General features: G+C 41.8%; 1 protein-coding gene across 1 annotated transcript in view; it reads left to right on the forward strand.

Moving 5' to 3' along the window:
* cfap74 (cilia and flagella associated protein 74) overlaps positions 1 to 26877 on the forward strand; it is a 77279-nt gene that overhangs the window by 30951 nt on the left and 19451 nt on the right. The window contains exons 14-27 of the mRNA XM_055165610.1: positions 5931 to 5997; positions 6783 to 6872; positions 7290 to 7469; positions 7943 to 8021; positions 8235 to 8392; positions 8771 to 8893; positions 11462 to 11583; positions 12779 to 12907; positions 20067 to 20171; positions 20255 to 20438; positions 21867 to 22000; positions 22864 to 23095; positions 25771 to 25854; positions 26514 to 26578. Coding sequence (XP_055021585.1) covers positions 5931 to 5997; positions 6783 to 6872; positions 7290 to 7469; positions 7943 to 8021; positions 8235 to 8392; positions 8771 to 8893; positions 11462 to 11583; positions 12779 to 12907; positions 20067 to 20171; positions 20255 to 20438; positions 21867 to 22000; positions 22864 to 23095; positions 25771 to 25854; positions 26514 to 26578 — 1752 coding nt within the window. The remainder of the gene's footprint in view (positions 1 to 5930; positions 5998 to 6782; positions 6873 to 7289; positions 7470 to 7942; positions 8022 to 8234; positions 8393 to 8770; positions 8894 to 11461; positions 11584 to 12778; positions 12908 to 20066; positions 20172 to 20254; positions 20439 to 21866; positions 22001 to 22863; positions 23096 to 25770; positions 25855 to 26513; positions 26579 to 26877) is intronic.

Genomic DNA, 26877 nt, shown 5'->3' on the forward strand with positions numbered 1-26877 from the left:
AACCCCGAAATCAAGAGTTAAATTAAATTAACGAAACAACACATAGAGGAGTTTTATTTTTATTTATTTTTATTTGAGTTAATTTGAAATGAAATTATGAACAAAATTGGGGAAGTTAAATTAACACTAAAGGAAGCTGAATTAACACTAGTAGAAGTTGAATTAACACTAAGGGAAGTTGAATTAACACTAAGAAGTTGAATTAACACTAAGAAGTTGAATTAACACTAGAGGAAGTTGAATTAACACTAAGAAGTTGAATTAACACTAAAGAAGTTGAATTAACACTAGAGAAGTTGAATTAACACTAAGAAGTTGAATTAACACTAAAGGAAGTTGAATTAACACTAAGAAGTTGAATTAACACTAAGAAGTTGAATTAACACTAAGGGAAGTTGAATTAACACTAAGGGAAGTTGAATTAACACTAAGGGAAGTTGAATTAACACTAAGGGAAGTTGAATTAACACTAAGAAGTTGAATTAACACTAAAGGAAGTTGAATTAACACTAGTAGAAGTTGAATTAACACTAAGAAGTTTGAATTAACACTAAGAAGTTGAATTAACACTAAGAACTTGAATTAACACTAAGGAAAGTTGAATTAACACTAGAAGAAGTTGAATTAACACTAGAGGAAGTTGAATTAACACTAGGGGAAGTTGAATTAACACTAAGAACTTGAATTAACACTAGGGAAAGTTGAATTAACACGAGTAGAAGTTGAATTAACACTAGAGGAAGTTTAACACTAGTGGAAGTTGAATTAATACTAAGGGAAGTTGAATTAACACTAAGGGAAGTTGAATTAACACTAGAGGAAGTTGAATTAACACTAAGGGAAGTTGAATTAACACTAGAGGAAGTTGAATTAACACTCGAGGAAGTTGAATTAACACTAAGGGAAGTTGAATTAACACTCGAGGAAGTTGAATTAACACTAAGGAAGTTGAATTAACACTAGAGGAAGTTGAATTAACACTCGAGGAAGTTGAATTAACACTAAGGGAAGTTGAATTAACTTCAACCATATCAACTCCGGCAAATAACCCCAACTCTAAACCGCATTTAACTCTCAAATAGTTAAAATAAAACTTTTTGTGGTTAAAAACAAAAATATTTCACCCTAAAATTTTAACCCTCCAGTTTTTGCTGTGTACGGAGGAGATTCCAGTGTTATCTATCCGTGTTGTTTGAGGTGTGAGATAACAGACAGACAAATAATCCTTAGACTTAGACAGACTTTATTGATCCACAAGGGAAATTACTTGGACACAGCAGCTCACACCTCACAATTTATTATAATGACAAAGAGTAAAAAAATATAAAAAATGGTAGTAAAGCTTCTAAATAAGTAGAAATAAATAACAAAAAATAACCAGAGACTAGTGTCAGTAAGACATAAATTATATAAATGTATGTACAGTAAGAGTAAGTAAAAAACAAATATCATAAATACAGTATAATCTAGAGTTACTCAAACGTGCATGAATAAAAAAAAACACATCTCCGGGTCTGTTTTTGACGAGGGAACAACATTATAACGCGACTTAAAGGAGCTTTAAAGTATCTCTGCTCAAACGGAAAATTCACATTTAGATCTTTATGGTATAACTACACACTCCGTCCCTATAGATATGCATTATTAAAGAGCGTAAATAATTGAGTTTAAACCCCAAACCTCAGAGTCTAAGTCTGTAAACAAACGTCAGAGCATCTTTTATTTATCACGTCACTGTTTATGGAGCGTACACATTAGGGGCTGATCTTTCTGCACTGTAGGAATTTCTTACAAAGGGAATATTGATACTCTGCAGCCGAGGTCATTAATATTCCCTGTTAGAGTTTATTTATTTGAATTTTTTTTTTAATGGGATGAAGGCAGGTATGTGTTAGTTTCAGAGTAGTTTCAGTGTAGTTAGCTCCTCCCTGCAGACAGATATAAAAAAGTGTCCACCAGCATCTGAGAAATGTTTTTGACCAAATAAACTTTTGTCCAGTTGACATATTGAATTTCTCCTTTGCCATGGATTCTACCTGGACGACCGAGGGATTTTTCACACTAACTTAATAAAAAAAAAAAAAAAAGATGTGGCAGATTAACAGTTCCATCCAGCTGCCTGTAAGTGACAGTGTAAGGCAGCAGGGCGGGGCTTAAGGCAGTGGAGGCGGGGCTTAGTGGAGCTGGGCGGTTCATTGGACAGAGACTAAAGCGTCCACAGTCTGACGTCCTTCATCAACAAAGACTGACGGACGACGTAGACCAAGACTGGGGTTAGACCTGGTTTAGACCCGAGCAAGACTGGGGTTAGACCTGGTTTAGACCCGAGCAAGACTGGGGTTAGACCGGGGTTAGACCTGGTTTAGACCTGAGCGAGACTGGGGTTAGACCTGGTTAGACCTGGGTTTAGACCTGGTTAGACCGAGAGCAAGACTGGGGTTAGACTGGTTTAGACCTGGGGTTAGACCTGGTTTAGACCCGAGCAAGACTGGGTTAGACTGGGGTTTAGACCTGAGCGAGACTGGGGTTAGACCTGGTTTAGACCCGAGCAAGACTGGGGTTAGACCTGGTTTAGACCGGGGTTAGACTAGGGTTAGACCTGGTTTAGACCGGGGTTAGACCTGGTTTAGACCTGAGCGAGACTGGGGTTAGACCTGGTTTAGACCGGGGTTAGACCTGGTTTAGACCTGAGCGAGACTGGGGTTAGACCTGGTTTAGACCGGGGTTAGACCTGGTTTAGACCCGAGCAAGACTGGGGTTAGACCTGGTTTAGACCGGGGTTAGACCTGGTTTAGACCTGAGCGAGACTGGGGTTAGACCTGGTTTAGACTGTTTCTACAACTCTGTATGGAGACTGAGAACAAGACTGGGACTAAACCTGATTTAAACTGGGGTTAGACCTGGGTTAGACCGAGGTTAGACCGGGGTTAGACCCGAGCAATACTGGGGTTATACCTGGTTTAGACCTGGTTTAGACCTGGTTTAGACCTGGTTTAGACCGGGTTAGACCTGGGTTAGACCCGAGCAAGACCGAGGTTAGACCGGGGTTAGATCGGGGTTAGACTGGGGTTAGACCGGGGTTAGACCTGGTTTAGACCCGAGCAAGACTGGGGTTAGACCTGGTTTAGACCGAGGTTAGAGCGGGGTTAGACCCGAGCAAGACCGAGGTTAGACCTGGTTTAGACCTGGTTTAGACCGGGGTTAGACCTGGTTTAGACCCGAGCAAGACTGGGGTTAGACCTGGTTTAGAATGGGTTTAGACCTGGTTTAGACCTGGTTTAGACCCGAGCAAAACCGGGGTTAGACCTGGTTTAGACCTGAGCAAGACTGTTTCTACAGCTTTGTATAAAGATGGAGACTAAGACCGGGACTAGACCTGGTTTAGACATGGTTTAGACCGGGGTTAGACTGGAGTTAGACCAGGCTTAGACCTGGTTTAGACTGTTTCTACAACTCTGTACGGAGATGGAGACCAAGACCGGGCTAGACCTGGTTTAGACATGGTTTAGACCGGGGTTAGACTGGAGTTAGACCAGGCTTAGACCTGGTTTAGACTGTTTCTACAACTCTGTACGGAGACGGAGACCAAGACCGGGGCTAGACCTGGTTTAGAGTGGATTTAGACCTAGTTTAGACCTGCTTTAGACCAGTTTTAGACCCCGTACTAAGATGGCGGCTGTATTAACGCACGCCAAGAGACTGAACCCGAGATCTACTGTTCTATATCTATGGGCCCAGTGTCGGAAACTACACCAGAAGTTGCGATCTACATGTTTGGAATGTTTGTTTCCGTGAGCGTGAATAGATCCTACGTATGGCCGCTGGTGTTGAAAATGTCTGGCATGAGTGACTTTAAATCTTAAATAAAACTCATAATGGTGAAATAACTTGTGTGTGTGTCTCCTGATAGTGATCCCAGCCCGGGCCCGTTCCTTTATCCATTCACTCTGATGTGTGCTGGAGCAGGGGGGATGTATAATAGAAGACTCTGTGTGTGTATCTCTGCTCACTGTACTGGCCTAGATTATTCTGCTTTATATAGGCCCCAGTGAGTCCCCTGTGCTCTGCTCCACTTAACACCTCAAACCGAACGCCGCTCGTCCCCACACACAACTTCAGTTTGGGTTTAATCTGTTGAGTGTAACATGTTTTTCATTTAGGTCTGACTAAAGCAGAGGTACATTACAGTTCCTAAACTTTATCCATCCGCCAGGGAAATTATTTGGACGCAGAAGCTCACACGTCACAATATAATATAATAATAAAGAGTAAAATAAAAACATAAATGCTATTAATAAATTCTAAATAAGTAGACAAATAAGACATAATTATATAAATGTAAATGAACAAGTCAAAATACAATAGAAAAATAAGTAATAAGAAATAAAAACTCTTAATAGGACATAGGGTTATCTGTTTCATAAGGGTGAGTTGTTGTACAGTTGTAGGGAGTATTATCTTTTACATAAGGGTGAGTTGTTGTACAGTTGTAGGGAGTATTATCTGTTACAAGGGTGAATTATACAGTTGTAAGGAGTATTATTACTGTTGGTATTATTTATTTATTTATATTATTATTAGTGCTGTCATGCGATTAAAAAAATTTAGAGATTAATTAATTATGATCTGTAATTAATTAATCTCATTAATTTCATTTTAATCTCACCTAAAAATTGCTGAGAAAAGCTTCAATTTGAGGTATTTTCATTTAAATTCATTATTACATTATTGTGGCAGATCAAAAGACTGATATAGAACAAAAAAAGTGACTTTATAAAGTCATTTATTGTTTAACAAATCTCTCCAAATTGGCTGTTGAGCCCAAGTCTCCATGAATAAGAAACTGTTTGCTGTAAAGTAGCAAAGACGAGGAAATCTGAACATAATAACTTTTGTCGACTTAAAGACAATAAAAAGTCCAGTCTTTCCTTAACCATATTAAAAATATTATTGATAGAGAAATGCTTTATATATGAGATCACTGGTTTTAGTCCTGGTTTTAGTCCTGGTTTAGACCTGCTTTAGTCCTACTTTAGTCCTAGTTTAGTCCTGGAATGAATTAATCCTGGTTTTAGTTCTGGTTTTAGTTCTGGTTTAGTCCTGGTTTAGACCTGGTTTAGTCCTGGACTGGATTAGTCCTGGTTTTAGTCTTGGTGTTAGTTCTGGTTTAGAGGCGCACAGGAGGAAGCGCGGTTTACGCAGCGTACACGAGAAAACACGATCCACACGCGGCTCACGGGAGCACGTCGGTGTCCACGCAGTAACTACGGAAGGAAACGTGGTCCGCGCGTTCTCAGGTTAATGACGATGATGAAGGTGTGTGTTTGTGTTTGTGTTTGTGTGTGTTTGTGTGCGTGTCCCCTCATGTGGCAGGACAGTTAGTGCAGACATCATGAGCCTATGCAGGTTGTTTTCACTAGTGACATTTAAGTTGTAGGCGATTTTATATTTGTTATTTTCTTTAATATTTCACGTTGGGAGAATAATTTCCAAGACACGAATGTGTTTTTCCCTGTGCACTGCTGCCTCTGTTCTACTGGCTTTTCGACCTCGTCCACTGTGCGACTGACGCCGCCAACGTTAACATGACGTTTACATCGCTCTTACTGCGCGCGTTCTGTGTGGGTTTCCGGCAATGAGTGGAATTACCGAAATAAAAAAAAAAAGTATAAATGTGTTTTTTTGTGTGTGTGTTGTTGTCCCAACAACACATAAAAACAGGTTTTATAATAAAGCAACTCACATACAGAAACAGTAAAGTTACAGATTAAAAATGAGATTAACGCGATTAAAAAACATAACGCGCTAAATACGACTGTAATTAATTAATCGCAATTAACGCGATAATTTGACACCCCTAATTATTATATTAACTCATAGTACTTAATGAGACCAGGTCCAGACTGACTGTTGTTGTGTTTTGTGTTCAGTTTTGAGCCTCCTGGTCTTCTCTCCACTGGGATGTCCTGCGAGCTGCACGTCGTCTTTGAGCCACACGTAAGTCGGACGCCCAATCGAGATTTTCTTTTGTCAAAGAAAGGGTCCCTCAGGATTCGATACGATACTCGATACATGGCTCACAATACTATATTATTAAAATATGGAGATAATCTTAATATTGCACATGACACTCAAATTGTTGTTTTTTTAAGAACCAAACACATTTTAGCAGCAATATTTATTTGTTAAAACCACCACATGTGCAAAGTTAATATGAAATACATCTATTTGAATCATCAAAACTATGAATTTGCCAAGTGTATGTAGGGTTCCTGAGGTCATGGAAATCCTGGAAAAGTCAGGGGTTTTTGTAAACTCAATGAAAGTTTTGGAAAAGTCATGGAATTTTAGAATTTCTATCATGTAACTCCAGTGTTCTGTTAAGTTCTCATGAGACTATTCTGATTATTTGTGAACGTTTGCACTTTTTGTTTAAAAGAGACGACAATAAATGCACTGATAGGATTTTGAATGTTAAAAACTATAATCCCAAACCATAAGGTGAGTGGAAAGAGTTCACATTTCATATTTAGGTGGAGATAGGGGGAAGGTGAAAACAGAAATTACAGGATAATACAAGATTAAACTCAAACATACATGAATCAACAGAAATACAGTTAAGATCTGATGATGGAACGTTATACCATGGTCTCCTTTCCTCTCTTTCCTTTTAGACTTGTTAATAACAACTGTAGAATTCTACTGAAAATGTCTTTACAGTATTTAAAGTTTCTCCTGTGAGTGATGTGTTTACGACTCTCCCATTGATTTAAACTTTCCAGGTGAATGAGGATCTGGAGGGAGAGATCAGATTCTCCACAGCCTCAGGGTCCTTCTCTGTCCCGGTCAGATGCTCCACCAAGAAGAGCCAGGTCAGTCTCCTGCCTCCTCTGAAACACTCTAACATACTGTGACACTGTGAGCTTTAGGACCTCTTAGCCTGAGTAGTTCACAAAACTTTAAATAATTTGTATTTGGAAAGTTATAATGTATGTGTAAGTTAATTTGTCTGAAACGTTATGTGTGTTAAAAACATGTTTTTTTGTTTTTGTTTTTTTTAATAAGGATGGTTTATAAACCAGTGCCAGTAATCCACATCAGTGCTATTGGTGAAATAAATCTGATAAAATATGTACAAAAGTAAAATATTACTCTAAATAAGAATATTGAGATTGGGCATCTCATCTATACTGAAAATCCCAGATTTATCATGTTCTTTTTTCTCCACAGTTGGAGGAGTAACTTTACTGCTTTACTTTAAACTCCCTCTCATGTCCCTGTGTTTGCAGATGGAGGTGGACAGTCAGTGTCTGGACTTTGGTTCTCATGTTGTGGGTCAGACTGTAACTCGCTGTATCACTCTGATAAACCGCGGGGCTCTGGGCTCCTCCTTCAGACTGGACATGAGTGACCAGACCAGCCCAGAGCACAGCTCCTGGGCTCCCTGTGGCCCGACTGCCACCCCCCAGGTCAGACCACCACACTACACTCTCTGCATCACCTGAGGCTGCCATTGTAAATGATGTTTTGGTTTGTTCGGCGCTGGCTTCCACACACCACAGTGCTGCTTTGTGATTGGTCAGTTTAGTCAGACCAAGTACACGCTTCAGTCAGAGCTGAACAAGAGACAACCTGGACGATACTGGTATCGGATATCGGTGCTGATCCAGTCTGTAGTGAATTCAAATGAGATAATTTAGGGAAAAACAATAATTTGCTCTACATATCGGCCCTAAATATCGGTAAATTTTGTCCGTCATTGGCTTCCGTGGATTCTTGTTTCAGCATCAGCCATGACTCATACTCATCAATCTCTCTCTGCCCTGACTGTAGCCACAGCTGTCCTGGGGCAGACTGACAAAACCACCAACATTCACACGAAGTGGGGCTGGTTATTCCCAGTGTTTGTGTTTTTGATGTCATGTTTTGTGTTTAAAAACAGGAGGTCGACTGTGGAGAAGCTGAAGTGGACGATGAGAAGAGACAAGAGAGTGGAGACCAACCAGAGACTCATCAAACAGGTCAGTCACTCAAACGTCACTCAAACGTCACTCAAACGTCACTCAAACGTCACTCAAACATCACTCAAACGTCACTCAAACGTCACTCAAACGCCTGGACAGACAGACTCTTCTCCTGAACACAGAGGAGGACAGTCTGGAGCTTTGAGTCCATGACATTTCAAGGTTTTATTTACAGTAATATGTTATTATTTATTTCTTTGTGTGCTGCAGAGACAGAAAGCCCTGCAGACCCGCTCACCTCTGACCCCTCCCACTCCCCTGACGCCACTCCACGTGACTCCTCCCACTCCCGTAACTCCTCCCACCCCGATGACTCCTCCCACTTCGCCGACTCCTCTGACGCCACGTGTGATGTGCATTTTGGAAGTGTAAGTCCCTCTAAAAAAACATGATTATTACACTTCTGAACTGATCTAATATTCTTCATCATCACAAACCTGGATACATGGAGCTGTGTTTAGTTTCATTCACACATGTTTAACACACAAACCCTGCAGATCTAGAGTTTTGTATTAAAGAGCCTTTTGAAGCACGAGTGAAGAACATGGCCTCTTCTCTCTTTGATGTTGAACCATAAAAGATTTGGTAGTTGCTAATGTTTCTCATCAAACAGCATGTCTTTTGAAAATACAGGAAATATACGAGTAAGAGGATAAGAAATAAATGTCTTGTGGGTCTCATGGAGGTACATTTTGAGTTCTCTGTTTGATGTAGACTGACATTGAGTTGAGATCTTTCCTCTGCAGGTGACTGAGGGCCACGTCGGACCTTCTCAGAGCACCAAACTGGACGTCATCTTCAAACCCACAATCCCAGGAGACACCAGACTCACCTTCTACATCCACTTCTCTGACCCGAGCAGCGCCCCGGTGAGGACATACTCTGACATTATTACTAGGGCCGGGCACGTTAATGCCTTAATTTTGCGTTAACTAATTAATTCATAAATTTTTTTTCTCCCCTTGACGCAGTTTTTATTATTTATTTTTTTATTGTAAACGTCTGTTGCTCACTGGCTTTTATTTTGAAAAAGTCCATCATGTTCGAGCCTAGAATATTTCTTACTGCTGCGGCGTCACAGAAAACAGAGAGACAGAAAGTGGGATAAACAAACATGGAAAAGGGTGAGAAACTTTTACATGGACATTTTCATTTTAAAGTTCTTCAGACGGCGCAGTCGACACAGACAAAGTCATTTGTAAAACTGAAACACTGAACTGTCTCATCACGAGTCTGAAATATCAAATAAATGCAAAACACTCCGCTGATGCAAAACATTCAGTGTAACAAATGGAGAGAGACTTCGGCCGAACACGAGAGACACAACGAGTCAGAGGCGTCACACCGCATACACATATTACACACAACACATAGCGACCAAGAGCTTTCAGGAGCACCACCGCGCCCCCCCCTCCCCTAGTCTCACTTTTCTTCCACGAGAAGCCGGTGCCAGCGATCACATTTTTAACTAGAAAAGCACTCAGAGAGCGCAGACCTCCGCCAAGGACTACCCCCATTTTTTATATAAATTGCAATAAAATCAGTCTTCTGGATCAGATCCGGATCAGCCTTTGGAATATGAAAGAGGATCCCATTGTCCATCCCTGAGTCAAATTTCATGGGGTTTGGTCAATAATTAACCCAGATATTGAGAAACAAAATTTTTGGCCCCATTTACCACAATGTTAACTAAAATTTCAAAGTGATCCAGAATCCAGGATTTCTTCCGGATCAGCCCCAAAATGAAATCAGTTCTTCCTTTTCACATTTCCAACAAATCCTGAAAATTTCATCAAAATCGGTCCATAACTTTTTGAGTTATGTTGCTAACAGACAAACAAACAACAAACAAACAGACAAACAAACAGACAAACAAACAACAGACAAACAACAAACAACAAACAAACAGACAAACAAACAGACAAACAAACAGACAAACGCCGCAAAAACATAACCTCCTTGGCGAAGGTAATAATAATAATAATCTTATATGCCTTAGCAACTGGCTTTGTTTAGAAAAGTAAAAAAAAAAAAAAAAAGTTCTAATAATTGACAAACTGCACTAAAGTGTTTTCTGGTTCTGTATTTTAATGTTTTTGACTGAGATTCTCATTTTTATATCAAACAGGAAACACTAAAGCTCTGGCAGTGGCAGGACATTTCAGTTTTGTATTTGGTTTGATTTGATTTTTTTCAGAATAAAAGAATACTTTCTTTTTACTGCTGCTGATCACGTGCACTTTACTTTTCAATTCAATTCATTAAGTCAAATTGTAGGAATTGACAAACTGCAGTGAAATTGCTTCTTTTTTTGAGTGAGATTCTCTAAAGGAAGAAGAATAAACATGGATTTTACAGACTAGAGCCCTGCTCCTGTTGAAAGAAATGCTGTTTGCACAAAAAATTTGGCTCTTTTGTTTACATTTACTACTAGGCCTTCGTCAGGCTAGTGCCAAAACGTTGCACGGTTTCTCCTAATGAATCTCACAATTTACAAGTAAGACGGTGTGTGGGATTTTTCTCCACGTTCTTGGGCTGCTCCCTCTCCTCCCACGCACCATCTCCAGTAACTGATGTGCGAAGTTCTCATTGGTTTACATTTCCAATAAAAGTCACTATACGCTACTTTTGAATTCATTATTTGGTTTTGCGTATAACATGCAATTAATCATGATTAATCACAGGAACTCATGCGATTAATGCGATTAAGATTTTTTTATTTTTGCCCAGCCCTAATTATTATTTAGAGGTTTATTTAAGATTGGTTGCAGAAATGGTCCTCACTCAAAGCTGCTGCCAAAAGTTTTTATTTGAGCATGTTAGCTAAAGTCTGACTCGACAGTTTATAATGAATTACTATTGTTCTGTTTACTTTTGTGTGTCTAATGTTGTTGTTGTTGTTGTTGTTGTGTTTGTTTTGTGTTCCTCTCACTCTGTTGTTGTTGTTTTGTTTTGTATTCCTCTCACTCTGTTGTTGTTGTTCCTCTCACTCTGTTGTTGTTGTTGTTTTGTTTTGTTTTCCTCTCACTCTGTTCCTCTCACTCTGTTGTTGTTGTGTTTTGTTTTGTTTTCCTCTCACTCTGTTGTTGTTGTTGTTTTGTTTTGTGTTCCTCTCACTCTGTTGTTGTTGTTTTTGTTTTGTTTTCCTCTCACTCTGTTGTTGTGTTTGTTTTGTTTTCCTCTCACTCTCTGTTGTTGTTGTTGTGTTTGTTTTGTGTTCCTCTCACTCTGTTGTTGTTGTTTTGTTTTGTTTTTGTTTTCCTCTCACTCTGTTGTTGTTTTTTTGTTTTGTTTTCCTCTCACTCTGTTGTTGTTGTTGTTTGTTTTGTTTTGTGTTCCTCTCACTCTGTTGTTGTTGTTGTGTTTGTTTTGTGTTCCTCTCACTCCGTTGTTGTTGTTGTTTGTTTTGTGTTCCTCTCACTCCGTTGCTGTGACAGATCCCGGTCCAGGTGAAGGCCTCGGCGGTCAGTGAGCCTCTGTGGGTCGCTCATCCAAACGTGGACCTGAAGATCTGCGTGTGGGACCAGTCCTACCACCGCTCCATCTGCGTGCACAGCCGGTCAGTGTCCACACTCGTCTTCAGCGCGGCTCAAATCTGCAGCATAAGCAGGATGCAACTTGGCCTGGTCGTCCCACCTGTTAAAACATGTTCAAGGAGAGCTATTGTGCTAAATTCTCTCTCTCATTTGTTGTATTTTGACATGATTTATATTTGAGTAATCATTATTCTCCTGTATTTAAAGAGTATTTTCTCAGAGTTGGCTTTTATTTTCTTAATTGTGACACAAGTAGGAAAAAAATCTACTAATCACACTTTATTCAGAAGATGTTTACGGCGACGTTAGAGGTTCAGGCGCTTTTAGGCTTCAATGTCACAAGTACATATTACTTTTATGTCCAGAAATGTCATTTTAAGAGAAATTTTTTTTCCATCTTAACTTTATCGTGAGGGTTACATTCTAAAAATAACCCGCAACAGACAAAATCCGCGAAGTAGTCAGCTTTATTTTTTACAATTATTCTATCTGTTTTAAGGCTGTAAAATCCCTCAGCACAAACTTTATACACTTTTTTCAGACAGGACAGTTGCTGTTTCTTATTTTTTTCCGAACGAACCGAAGATTAAATTATTTCTTAATGTCGCCTACAGCCGCGTAACTTCTCTCTTCCTTCAGCGTGTCCAGAAGTCCAACTTTTTGTGCGATGGTTAGATCTTCCTCTGCCTTTTTGTTGCAACCGCAGGAATCTTTGTCGGTCCTGAACGTTTTGTCGACACTGTGGGTTTTGTCGGGGAGAAAACTCGCAGACATGCAGCACTTCAGAATCACACTGATAGAGATCGAACATTTATGTACATTTGTCAAACTGAACGCATTCTGTACTGTGCAGGAGACACGATACAGACGAGATTGATTGACAATGGTCTACAGTCCATTAGCCAATCAGGACGCAGGGGCAGGAACACAATGTGCCTTCAAACGCTGTTAAAAAAAAAAAAAAAAAGCATGTAAAATTGCACTTAAAAAAAAATCTGTGAAATAGCGAGACCTCAAAAGGTGAACCTTGCTATAGTTAGGGACGAATGTACACATACTATGTCTCCCAGCTGCACTTTCACTCCTCCTTATAAGTACATAAAATATCTAGATTGATACTAGTCAGCTTCATACAGAGTCCAGTCATGTGTATAAACTCTAGTCTTTACTGTCAGCCCAAATAGTATCAGTTATCGTCTCATTTGTTGTTGTCCCCAGAGCCAGCACGGCCCTGAAGCTGACGTTTGAGGTTTGTCCAGAGCTGAGGAGACACATGGAGGTTCTCCCAAAGACCGGCTTCATCCAGGCTCAGTCCAGCTTCAAGGCCCTGCTCAAGTTCACGCCCAGGTCAGACACACTGCACATGTACACTGTTCAGAAGGACTCTTTACAATATCATTTACAACAGTTTTGATTTTAAATTTCATAAACTGTGTTCCCAGATAAGAGGTAAACATGTTCAAACCAACTTTTACTAACAATTCTAAAGCTGATTTATGCTTAATTACAAAAACACTGGACGTAGGGTGACCAGATGAGATTGTCTGAAATTTTTGTTCACACACAAAACGGAAGAAAGAATAAAATAAAAACGTAAACAACAAGTCTGAGTCTTGAACCTGGAACGTCTGCACTAAAGAGGAGTGACTTAACATAGTGAGCTAAACCAAAGCCATAATGTAGAGGAAAGTTTGGTTGTGGCACTGCCTCCCCTGACCACATGTCTCTGTTTCCTGTCTGCTCTCCACTCAGCTCCAAACACTCTTCCGTGTTGTGACGTAGGAGGCGACCAAGGTGAATGAACACCTTGCGAGCAGAGCCTCTAATTCGTGTGTCTGAAGCGGCTTCAAGCGAATGTTTCACCGGCGCATTGACTGCGGGAGGCGCGATTTGATGCTTTGTATGTGCACACGGCTTTAGACGTCACAGCCACTAGAGAAATCCTCTCTACCGACAGTTTTTAATGTTTGTCAGAAAATAACTACTCAGTATTCTGTCAGTGTTCTGAGTGTAATTTTTGGGACATTTAGGGCTGGATTTGTGTTTCGGGACAACAGCTTAGATTTCGGGAGTGTCACGAATTTTTCAGGATGTCTGGTCACCCTCACTGGACCTGATGGACAAGTTGTTTATGTTATAATTTGGTGTTTTGGTTTAAGACGATTCTCCGATCAGAAAGCAGGATGAGCCTCACATGACTCTCTCGTTTGGGTTGCCAGTTTCAATGCTAAAATCCAGCTGGTTTAAACCTAAATAGATTTTATATAATCTAAATGGTCACTACCTAAACAATAATCAGTGCCTCTGCAGTTCAGTGAGTGAATTCTATAGATTCTGAGCTTTCACATGAGTCGAGGCTCTTGTGATCCCTCTTCTGTGTTTTAAACTCTGTACATCTTCACTAGAATCATTTTGGATCAATTCAGCCCTGGAATTTCCATTCTTCACTAAACAAAAGATAAAACATAGCCGTTAAATTTAGGGTTGTCCCGATCCGATCCGATTGCGGACTCGAGTTTACCAAATAATGGTAAGATTTTGTATTATTTGGATTTCATAGACTAACCTAAATGTTTCAAATGTAAAGCACATGCAAAGATATAATATCAAATATACAAAGTGTAGATTGTGCAGAGTCGAGTCTCAGGTCTGATCTGGTTCTGGTCTGGTTCCTGTTTTGTCCAGTTCATTAAATTTACTAAGTTACACATTCCAAGACCAGACTGTGGTAAAAGTCAAGATTTTCAACAATGATGGTTCATGGTTAGAAAATTTAAGTTTTGGACATTTGATTTGATTTTTCACACTAAGTTCAGCCCAAATACGACACATGAAATCAACACAATCTGATCCCCCCAATCATCCTGGATCTGATTCTTCGCTCTTAGTTCGTTTCATAATGTTTTATAGAAGCATCGGATCGGGACTCGGTATCGGCAAATACTCAAAATTAAAGTACTCGGACTCGTGGGCCAAAAAATGTGATCAGGACATCCTTAGTTAAATTGAAAATTACCACTTCATGACATCACAAGCTGGCACACACACACACACACACACACACACACATACATTGGGCGCGTGCGAGGGCGTCGTAGTAACAGTGTAAACAGACGTGATGAGGAGCTGGTGATACGGAAGCTGTGAGTGTGAACTGCTGCTGCTGCCGCCGGAGAGAGACTGACAGACAGAGAGAGTCAGAGAGGAGCCACTTTTAGATTTGGCACGAGCGACGGAAACACGACAGAGACAAACAACCCAGCCATCTGCCCCCAGAAGAACAGAGAGAGAAGGAGAGAAGAGGGAGAGAAGAGAGGAGAGGTCGGGAAAGAGCTGGTCCTACAGGAGAGGGGAGAAGAAGAGACAGGGAAGGGGAGAAAGAAAGAAAGAGAGAGATGGAAGGCAGGAAGAGAGAGAGAGAGAGAAAGGACTGTGGAGAAACTGAATAAAAGGAGTGTGGAACTTGGCCTGTTTGTCTTCACGGAGATAAACATGTTAAAGGAGAACTATCGGGCAAAATCGAACCAGAAGTGCCTCGATGTGAGTTTGTGGAACTTCCGGTTAATGGTTTTCTGTGGCAAAATGTGTGTAAATGTCTGACGTATTCTCCACCCGCTTCAATAATCTGCCCTGTCACCAAATCTTCATCCAACAAGGTTCACAAACGACATATTCTGTTCATGAAGAAGACTTTTCCACAGATATTTTGCAGTAAAAAAACATTAACTGGAAGTTCAAGAGACACTTCTGGCCACTGTGAAAAAGGTCTATTGTTTTCTCTCTCTCATTAGTTTTGTTTTTTTTTTGTTGTTTTTTTCACAAATGTTTTTATTAAGATTTTACATATTGAAACATACAAAACATTAAAAAAAACATTATAAAAAAAAATTAAATACATTCATGAAGACCTTCCTAAACCAAGGACTAAACCAGAACTGAACCAGGACTAAACCAAGATTAAACCAGGACTAATCTTGGACTAGAACTTGGAATCTAGTTCCGCTCCTGAGAGAACCCCGAGCTCGTGGAACGGGCGTCTGTAAGGCGCGATCGGGCGTCAGCTGCTCTTCGCCCCGTGGAGCGTGGAGTTCTGCGTCGGTCCTTTCGCCGGCGGTCACCTGACGGTCTACGCGGGCGCATCTCCGCCGTTTCACCGCTGCTGATATTGCGGTGATTTTAGCGAATTTGTATGAAGAAAAACAAAAAAAACACCACTTCAATCCAGTGATGCGCTTTACTCACATTTGTACCGAGTAAAATATTATTATTTTTTCCCTGTAATGCCACATTACTGCGTTACAGCAAAAAGCAACGCAGCACAGTGATTTGTTACTTTTATAACACTCTGCTCCCAGCACTGTCCACAAATGCACTTTTTTCACACTAAATAGTGCTGAAGTTCATTTGCGTCGCCTTCTTTGTTTTGGTTCATTTGGGTGCTCCACCTTTGGCTCCGACCAAACCACAACGCTGCTCTGTCAGTGCTCACAGGTCCAGTTCTCTCAGTGACTGTGAATGTGTCTCTGCAGCGGTAGCCTGACCAGCCTTCCCAGCTTTCCCAGCTTTCCCAGCCTGCCCATCCCGCTCATCCCGCCCACCCTGCCCCCGGATGTATGAATGACTGTATGATCCTGGCTCCATCTGCCCCCTCTGACCCCGCACATCCCACTCCCATTAAAGCGTGATTATGAAAAGGATTACAAAGCCGATTAGAGAGGTCGGGGGCGTGTATGCGGGGCGCGGCCTATAGGAAATACAGTCGTGATGTCACAGATATGAAAACGGCGTGCGGTCGGGGGCAGAGGAGCGCGGGGAGGGGGGTGATGGGTGGACGTGGGCGAGGGGCGAGGGGTGAGGGGTGAGGGGTGGGCTGTTTGTTGTAATCAGCACCAATCTGAACATTCGCTTTAATCTGCTCCATCAGCGCGAGTGCAGAGGGATTATATTCACAGTGACACAGCACACGCTACTCTCCTCACGGGCTTTAACAGACATCAACACATTTACCCTGTTTTATCTTCTCTTCTCTGGCCCCCTGTGGGTTTTAGAATCGATGTTAAGATTTTACCGATCACTTTTAAAGCTCGTTTAGGTCTACATTTCAGAACTTTTAACCCCGTACGAGCCCTTGGATCTTCAGGCACGTCACTGTGGCTGTTCCTCTTCAGCCTTAGGCCTCATCCTCAGTCGTTTTCGTTGCGGATGCAGTGTTCGCGCACACTAATCCGATGGAAAACGGCTCTAGAGACGTTAGTCCCTCACAAGTTTCTCGCTCACCCCAAACTTTCTTTCTGCTGCTCAAATACCGTTTTCAGCTGCAGATTTCACTATTTGCAGCAGGACAGCGGCTTTTCTACTGGAGACATGCGCAGTAGAGCGAAGCGAGGACAGTGGTACAGTAGTAATAGATACTGACACACAAGACTAGAGCCTCTTGCGTCTGTCAGTCTGAAAATTTTAATATTTAAGTCACACTGGAGTAGAAGTCGCAGGAAACACCCAAACCATGAAAAAAGTGCGGCTTATAGTTCGAAATATACGGTACTTTCTTTAACAACTGAACCTCGTCGTCGGCCCACGAAAAGACAGTTTCAGCTCGAAATCAGCTTCCTTGTTTTTACTGCCCATGTGATGTTGTGACACCAGCCTCGTCATGTGACCAGCGTTTCAGGCAGTTTCGCGTTACTGTGGATGGGGAAGGCTTTGATTGCGGACACAGAAATGACGTGTCTGGACGCAAATCATTTCCGATACAGTGAGACGGTGATTCGTTTCAGTGTAAACATAACCTCTGATCCTCGGGCAGGTCCCTGTGGCTCTTCCAAAGTCCAGGCTCCAGATGAAGGTGATGGAGTCTTTTCAGTCCGGGTTAGGGATGGACATTCGATTAAATTTTCTTAATCGATCATCGGGAGAATTAACGATCGATTATAGATTAATCATTAATGTTTTTATATTAAAATGATCATCATTATTATTACTATCTGCATAAATAAATTCAACTTTATGACATATAAACCGTAACGACTCTAGAGCCACATCAGCTGTTTGACATTATAATGTGTTTAATGCAGATTTGTGCAACTCTCACAGAAACAAAACTTAAAACCACATGGATAATTTGCATAAACTAAGCAAAGTTTAAAAAAAAAAAAAAAACAGCTCTTGTGTCGCTGATGTGGTTCAACTTCTGTTAGACTAAAAGACATGACTCAGGTGAATACAGGTTAGTGTGACCATATTTGCGTTTGTCAAAACCAGGACACCGTACGGGGGGAGGGGGGCGGGGACTCGTCATCCACAATGAGCGACTCTCACCTGGAAAAACTTTTTTAATGTTTTCTGTGTCCTGGTGAACCTTTTCCCACTGCACACTGAAACACTGTGCACATGGACCTCACAGTTGTCCCGACCGGAATGGAAAGCGTGGAATTTCTTGTACAAATCATCGTTAAATATGCATTTGTGCTTCGGTACGTTGCAGACTGACCGACTCTTTGTGTCTCACTCCTTCTGAGTTCAGAGAGACACATGTACAGACCCCTGTTTGGTCACACTACGCTACGCACAGCAATATACATTTGGTTTGTCGATTAAAAATGAACGTAATCGATGAAATTCTTAATGATCCATTATCGATTAATCGACTAATCATGCCGAGTCTGGGCACCTCGGCTTTGGAACGACCTGCCTGAGGAGATGAAGCTCGCATCATCAGTATCGTCTTTTAAATCACTTCTTAAGACTCATTTTTATCATTTGGCCTTCCTTTAACTGGTTTTAGACAGAATAAAAATAAATAAGGAATAAAATCTATTTCTTTTTATTTATTATAATTAATCGGATCTGTTTTCGTTTGCTTCTGGAGGCTATTTTATGTAATCCTTGTTTTTATAAGTGCTTCAGAACTAAAGATGTAGTATTATTCCTCAGTTCAGTCTAAAGTCGGAGCCTTCTCAGAAACACTTCGCTGTGACGTGTATGTTTACTGCACCAATGTTTACACAGATCCGGATTATTCTGTCACATGAGGGAAGCGAGATTAAAGCGCCCATATTACTCTGTTTTCTGAGCTACTGTACGTTCTAATGCAGTTTCCTCGACACAAACAGACCCAGAGCTGTGTTCTGTTTTATTCCCTGCACATTTAGGCTCAGTTCTAAACTGAAAACACTGTTCCACCTGCTGACGTCATGTGGTACAGACAGGAAGTGCTCCACTGTGTTTCTAAACTCCATACACCTTCACTTGAATCATTTGGATCATTTCAGTCCTGGAATGGCCAATCTCTACTGAACAAAAGAAGGTTAGAAGGAGCTGTTAACCTCAAAACTACCACTTCATGACATCACAAGGTGGAACAGAGCATTTTGAGCTTTGGAGATGTAAACAGATTAATAATAAAGTTCTACTCAAACATGTGTGAATGAAACAAAACACAACTCCAGGTCTGTTCTCGAGGAGAGAACAACATTATAACATGATGTAAAGTTCAAAAGTGTCGACTTTGTGCAGTACAGGAGCTTTAAACAGTTTCCACTCTCACATAAAAGAGAATTCACACTCAGAAGATGAACGAGGCTTTATTCAGTTTTTCTCATAATCTCAAATAAACATACATACATGTGGATAGGCCAGGACTCATGTGAACCTCAGAACCTCTGGGGTTTAGGGAGAGACATTTTAGGTCTAAAACAACTCGAATTCAGCATTTAAATTGGTGACCCAAATAAGAGACTCCTCCTCTTCCTCTCCCTCCTCCTCTTCCTCCTCTTCCTCTTCTTCCTCCTCTTCCTCCTGTTTCGCTGTTGTGAGTCGGGGCTCTGAGTTGGTTTCCATGGCGACAGTCAGAGGTGCTGTGGAGGCGCTGAGCTCCAGCCCACAGACTTCTGTGTACTACAACATGTACACAACTGTACTCTAACCTGTGTACTACAACATGTACACAACTGTACTCTAACCTGTGTACTGTGTACTACAACATGTACACAACTGTACTCTAACCTGTGTACTGTGTACTACAACATGTACTGTGTACTTGGACTGTGCAGTTAATTACATTTTCATCAAGACTGAGATTTTGTGACTTTTCAAATCTCTCACATTACACAGTTTGACTCTTGTAGTTTTGAGTCATGTTAGAATGTTGTTCTCTCCTCAAGAACAGATCCTGGACACTTGTGTTTTGTTTTATTTACATCTGTTTGAGTAAATCTTTATTATTAGTTTGTCTACATCTCCTGAGGTCCAACAGCTCCAGGTCTGTTTGTGAAGAGGAAACTACATGATAACAAAGATCAGAAAAGATGTAATATTTCTCCTTTAATGGAGACGTCCACATTCTGTGTCAGTAAAGAATGTGGTTTGTTAGGAAATGAATACAGAAAACCATCTTACATTAAAAATAAAAAAAAACAAATAGTATTGAATATTTGTATTGATCAAATGAGAGGAATAAACTTTGAACAAAAATCTGAACACGTGTCCATGTTTGTGCTGACCACAGACCGTCCCTCCCTGAAGACGCGGGGGAATTATTTGACCGTGACACCAGCGTTCTGGAGGCCCCTCTGGAGGTGCACGCTCCAGGACAGGTCTGTACCGCTGGACCGTACACACACACACACACGCACACACACACACGCACGCACACACACACACACACACACACACATCCGAGTCCTTCCTGCTGAGCTGTTGTGTTTTTCAGTGTGTGTCTGTCACGGTGAGTGCAGTGCTAACCTCCTCTGACCTGAGCCTGGACCTGTCTCTGTTGGACTTTGGGCCCTGCTCTGTGCACCAGGCCGGCAGGAGCAGAGTGCACCTGTCGAACCTGTCCCTGCTGCCTCAGGACTTTGGCTTCTGCAACGTCCCCGAGGTAAAACGACATCACACTACAGGCTGCCGTATCTGGGACATTTACTGTGTGTGTGTGTGTGTGTGTGTGTGTGTGTGTGAGTGTGTGAACTACAACATGGGACTCTATTTTAATGCAAACGCCGCAACACAAACGCAAAAGCCAGAACACACCAAAAAGCCACAACACAAACGCAAATGCCGCAACACATTAAAAAGCCACAACCCATTAAAAAGCCACAACACATCAAAAAGCCACAACACATTAAAAAGCCACAACACACCAAAAAGCCACAGCACATCAAAAAGCCACAACACATCAAAAAGCCACAACACACCAAAAAGCCACAACACATTAAAAAGCCACAACACATCAAAAAGCCACAACACACCAAAAAGCCACAACACATCAAAAAGCCACAGCACATCAAAAAGCCACAACACATTAAAAAGCCACAACACATTAAAAAGCCACAACACATTAAAAAGCCACAACACAAACGCAAAAGCCACAACACATTAAAAAGCCACAACACATTAAAAAGCCACAACACATCCAAAAGCCACAACGGAAGTGACCGCGGGACTTTCCGACGGACCGATTAAGCGGCAAGTGAAGAAGAAGAACTACAATGTGAAACGAATAATGATAAAACAATAAATTATTTTACTTACGTTTCCAACTTCTCTGTTCCTTTACTTTTCACGTTGTAGTTCTTCTTCTTCACTTGGCGCCTGATCGGTCCGTCGGAAAATAGAGTCCCGCGGTCACTTCCGTTGTGGCTTTTTTATGTGTTGCGGCATTTGCGTTTGTGTTGTCGCATTTGTATTTGTTGCAGCGTTTGCATTAAAATATAGTCCCGCGGTCATTTCCGTTGTGGCTTTTTTTTGGTGTGTTGTGGCTTTTTTTGGTGTGTTGTGGCTTTTTGTTGTGTTGTCGCGTTTGTATTTGTTGCGGCGTTTGCGTTTGTTGTGACCCCTCTCGGCTTCTGTAGATGTGTCCTATGTGTCGAGGCTTTGAAGCGTGTGCTGAGTAACCCAGGAGTCTTTGGTGAAGCGCGTATCGAGGTTTGTATCGGTGACATTTGTGGTGACGTTCAGGACCGGTGGACCTGTGACCGGTTCAGGAAGTGGTTCGCGGATTTGGCGCACGATTCGAAACATAAGGGACATCAGAAAATAGGGCCCTTTAAGTTCTAAAACATGGAGGTGAACTGCTTAATACTTGGTAGTATAAAATGATTTTAAAGAGCCTCTGTTTGTGAAGGAAAATGAGAAAGTATACAGAAGTCTTTATAATTTGTCTGTGTGTGTGTGTGTTTCTGTGTGTGTGTGTGTATGTTTCTGTGTGTGCCTGTGTGTGTGTGTGTGTGTATGTTTCTGTGTGTGCGTGTGTATGTTTCTGTGTGTGCGTGGGTGTGTGTGTGTGCCTGTGTGTGTGTGTGTACAGTTCCTGGAGGTGCAGCCGGACCATGGCTTTGGGACTCTTCTTCCTCAGGAGACTTTACCCATTGACCTGATCTTCAGACCAAAGAAAGTCCAGAGCTACAACTTCCAACTGAGCTGCAAGACTGGACTCAACCGGTACAAACACACACACACGCACAAACACACACACGCGCGCGCACGAGCACACGAGCACACACACACAGTCACACAAGTGTGCATCTTCACATGGTCTCCCGTTGGACAGGGCTCTAAGAGACAGACCTGCTCCTTCACACTAGTCAGGCTGGTGCCACCTAGTGCCTCTGCTCAATTTCATTTCTCTCCAGCGACTAGGTCAGGAATCAAAATACACTAGACAGTTCACACGTTCACAGCAGTCTAAGCAGGGACTCACAGACTTCCTTCACCCCAGACACTTCCTCCAGCTCCTCCGGGGGGATCCCCAAGGTGTTCCCAGGCCAGCCCAGAGACATAGTCCCTCCAGCGTGTCCTGGGTCTTCCCCGGGGCCTCCTCCCGGTGGGACATGCCCGGAACACCTCCAGAGAGAGACGCCCAAGCGGCATCAGAACAGATGCTCGAGCCAACTCAGCTGGTTCCTCTCGATGTGGAGGAGCAGCGGCTCTACTCTGAGCTCCTCCCGTGTGACTGAGCTCCTCACCCTATCTCTAAGGGAGCGTCAGACACCCTGCGGAGGAAACTCATTTCGAGCGCTTGTATCCGTAATCTCGTCCTTTCAGTCACTACCCAGAGCTCATGACCAGAGGTGAGAGTAGGAACGCAGATTGACCGGTAAATCGAGAGCTTCGCCTTTCGGCTCAGCTCCCTCCTCACCACAACAATCCGATACAGCGACCGCATCACTGCCGACGCTGCACCGAAGGAAGAAGGACAAACACAGTGAAATGTAGTTTTTCCAGGGTTAATATTGAGCCTGTAAATACTGAGTTTACATGTAAAGGTGCTGCGTTCTATCCCTGTGTTTTCTTTCTTCTTTCAGAGACCTGCTGTTGTCCTGCAGAGGTCTGGGAGTGCGCCCCCCTCTGGAGTTCTCTCACACCGCGGTCCAGTTTGGAGCCACGGCGCTGGGACACTGTTCGTCCGCTCTGGTCTACATCACCAACACAGAACGACCTTTGACCCCCGCCGAGCCCCGCCTCTTCAGCTTCCACGTCCCTGACCAATCAGACGTCAGCGTGTCGCCCTCCACTGGCTCTCTGTTACCTGGAGAGGTACAACGCTGTTAAAATAGTCTTTACATATGTCTAAATTATTATTGTTATTCTTATTTGTTTATTTATTTAATTTGTAAAGTATAAAAAGACATAAACAGTGTGTAAACGTACAGGAAATGAAAAGAAATGAAGGAAAAGGAGCAGAAAGAACAGATTTTATGTATTTGTTCCCTTTTCCTGACAATTCATTAACACTGTGAGTTACTTTAATTAATCATTGCATCTATATAATGCCTTTCAAAACACCCAAAGAGTTTTAACATTTCAAATCAATACATTTTATTTTGGTCACAAATATTGAAATTGTGTTTTGAGTTTGCAAAGCAGACAGACTCCCCATCATGTTTTCCTTTTTTACACAATTTACTTTTGCAGAGAATTACATTTTTGTCTCTGCTGATTTGCTTTTTTCTCGATTGCTCAGCCTTGAAGACATAAAATTGAGTAGAAAGGAATAAGATTGTCAAAATCTGTGTGCAAATCTCACAGAAACAAAACTTAAAACCACATCACTAATTTGCATAAACTAAGTGAAGATAAAACTCCAGCTCTTGTGTTGCTGATGCGGTCAATTTCTGTTGGATTAAAAGACATGACTCAGGTGAATACAGGTTAGTGTGACCAGATTTGTGTTTGTCAAAACCAGGACAGCGTACGGGGGGAGGGGGGCGGGGCCTCGTCATCCACATTGAGCGACTCTCACCTGGAAAAACTTTTTCCCACTGGACACAGAAACATATGTGCTGCTTTATACACTGTGCACATGGACTCACACTTGTCCCAACGCAACGGAAAGTGTGGAATTTCTTGTACAAATCATCATTAAATACACATTTGTGCTTCGGTTCGCTGCAGGCTGACCTACTGTTTCTGTTTGTGTCTCGCTCCTTCTGATGCAGAGACACATGTACACACCTGTTTGGTCACGATACACACAGCAACCTACATTCGGTTTGTCGATTAAAATTAACGTAATCGATGAAATTCTTAATGATCAATTATCGATTAATCGTGCCCATCCCTAATGGATACTAATTGATACTTAAACTAGATTCTCATTTGCCCATGGACCTGGTTTAGACCTGGTTTAGATCTGGATCACTATAGAACCCACCTGGACCACTGAGGGATCACACAGATATAAGGACACATGGAAATAGAAAACAAAGTTCCACCATTTAATGCTGAAAATCACATTCTATTGTCTAAAGAAAGAGGGTTTTTATTATCGTTGTGGTGTCTGAGTTTTCTGATGATTTTGAATTAGGAGCCTCTGCCAGTTTGTCTCCACATTTAAAAGTTTTGACTCACCCTCTGATTCAGTGGGTTTTATATATATATATATATATATATATATATATATATATATATATATATATATATATATATATATATATACTGCTTTGTAGTGTCTTAGTACTTGAGACTGTTTTTTTTCTCAAGATCGGCCTTAAGAACACGAACTCAAGTGCACTTGGACTCTGTCTTGTTTTGTTCTTAAAGGCACTTGTACTTGGTCTTGTCTCAGTCTTGAAGGCGCTTGGACTTAGTCTTGTCTCGGTCTTGTCTCGGTCTTGTCTTGTTCTTAAAGGCACTTGTACTTGGTCTTGTCTCGGTCTTAAAGGTGCTTGGACTCGGTCTTGTCTCAGATTCAAGGTCTGACACTCGATGAGTGCGATCATATTTCATTGCAACCGCTGCTGTCAGCAATAAACTTGTACATGTGTACGGGAGTGCGCTGGACTTCTTACTGCAGCCTGTTCGCTCGCCTGGATCCTACAGACAAAAAAAAAAATCCTACCCACTTTATTCACTTTGAAGTCTGTAAAGTACCAGTGAAAGTTGGATTAAAGAAAAGGTTCTCAAACTGTGGGTGAGGGTCCAAAAAAGGGGTGCAGAGTGTTGAAGTGTAGTACAGTTTGCTTGGCTTATTTTAAGCTTAAATTCACATTTTTCAGATAAAATGGGCATAAATCTATAAAAACACTGATATATTTGTGCCAAAACAACTGTAAAATACAAATAAATGTAGAAAATGACAAAGATGGTCTTGATTTCGTCTCGAGGGGCCGTAGTCTTGGTCTTGTCTCGGTCTCGATCCTCAGAGGTCTTGGTCTTGTCCTGGTCTTGGGACCCTGTGGTCTCCCACTGGTCTTGGTCTCAATTAGTGACCAATTAGGTCTTGATGAGGCCTCAACTACAACACTAGTGCTTTCTACATGAGATACATGTGCAGAACACATTAAACATGAAGTAGGATATGTGGGATTATGTAGCAACAAAAAAAGAAGTTAAATAAGTCTTTGTTTTAGAAGTGAGAAAGTGAGTCCAAACTTTTGTCTGGTAGTGTTTAGATCCACCTTTCCGCCCTACAATTCATTGAAGCTCCCAATTTTGTGTCACGCCTGAAGAAAGGCTCAACCCGAAACATCACACTGTGGTGTCACTGAAAAAAAAATTGGGAGTTTCAGAGAACAGTTTGGTACCGTTTTTGTTTTTGGACCCAACGTGCAGTCGCAATTTTAGTTGGATGTACATGTCTCTTTCTACCAGAACATTTGTTTTTGTGACATTTTCTGGGCTTGTGTGTGTAGCTCTGGTCCCTGGTGGTTCTCTGATCGGTGTGTGTTTGTGTGTGTGTGTGTTTGTGTGTGTTTGTTGTTTTCTCTCAGCGTTGTGTGGTCCAGTTGAGCTTCAGACCAACTCTCCACGAGACAGAGCTCAGAGAAGAGTCTGACACACGGACCGAAGCGCAGGTGAGACTCTCCACTCTCACGCTGGTATTTTGTCATACACTGACGCAAATCCTCTAAGTTCTCACGTGTGTTTCTTATGCATAGGCCGCGTCCCGTTTCTATTTCCTCGCTTCCTTCTCCTTGATTCTGCAGGAAAGGAGACACAGCGAGGAGAGTGCACACAAACTCCTCACTGAGACCAATAATGTTTGATTCTTTTCTCTAGTCTCAGCTCCTGAAGTCTCCCTCACGTTTACTGCTTCATTCCGTGTTTTTCTTTGGGACGCCACTTAATATGACACATTTGAGTGACAGTTGAAAAATGGAGGATAGAGGAGAGGAACCAAGGAGAAGGAAGCGAGGAAAGATAAATGAGACGCGGCCCGAGACTGTATGAAGTCAAATGAGTATGAAATTTGGTTCCGTATTAGAAATAGGAATTTATTTATGGACAAAATAGCAAAATAAAACCACAAGGATCATGTAGAGCGGATTAATATGAACATTTTAAGACCAAAATGATGAGGCTCACAGCAGCAGGTACAGAGACCATTTTTCAATAAATAAATTGGAGCGTAAAAATATAAATGTGCTGTCAGTATTATGAACCTGTGTTAGGTCACAGCTTCTCAGTGGTCAGGTGTAAACATGTCCGTGTGTGTGTGTGTGTCTTGTGGCAGAAGGAGTGTCCAGCAGAGGGCAGCAGAGGACAAACGATGCAGAAGACGAGCGCCCGCCCGACCCTGTGAGTTCATAGACTCTGTTCACGCTTACGTCACAAACCAGGAAGACGTTTGGAAACATGTGATGACAACAGTCCAATAAGATTTATTTGGTCTTCCGATATTTTATGTTATTAGTTTCTTTTTTCAGCCCAAGAGTTTGTTTTCATAGCTGACAGTTTCGACTGCTCACTAGCGTCTTCCTCAGAGTCACGTGATGTTGCTGTGTCGTGTCGTTCAGCTGATTTAAACAGGTTTTGTCCCTGTCTTCCCACCGGTGGAGGCAGGACGACAGCGCCACCTGCAGTCCGACTTCCTCAGG

This window comes from Boleophthalmus pectinirostris, unplaced genomic scaffold (assembly GCF_026225935.1).
Source record: "Boleophthalmus pectinirostris isolate CB_2022bp ecotype Guang Dong unplaced genomic scaffold, ASM2622593v1 HiC_scaffold_8, whole genome shotgun sequence".
NCBI classification, from domain to species: Eukaryota; Metazoa; Chordata; class Actinopteri; order Gobiiformes; family Gobiidae; genus Boleophthalmus; species Boleophthalmus pectinirostris.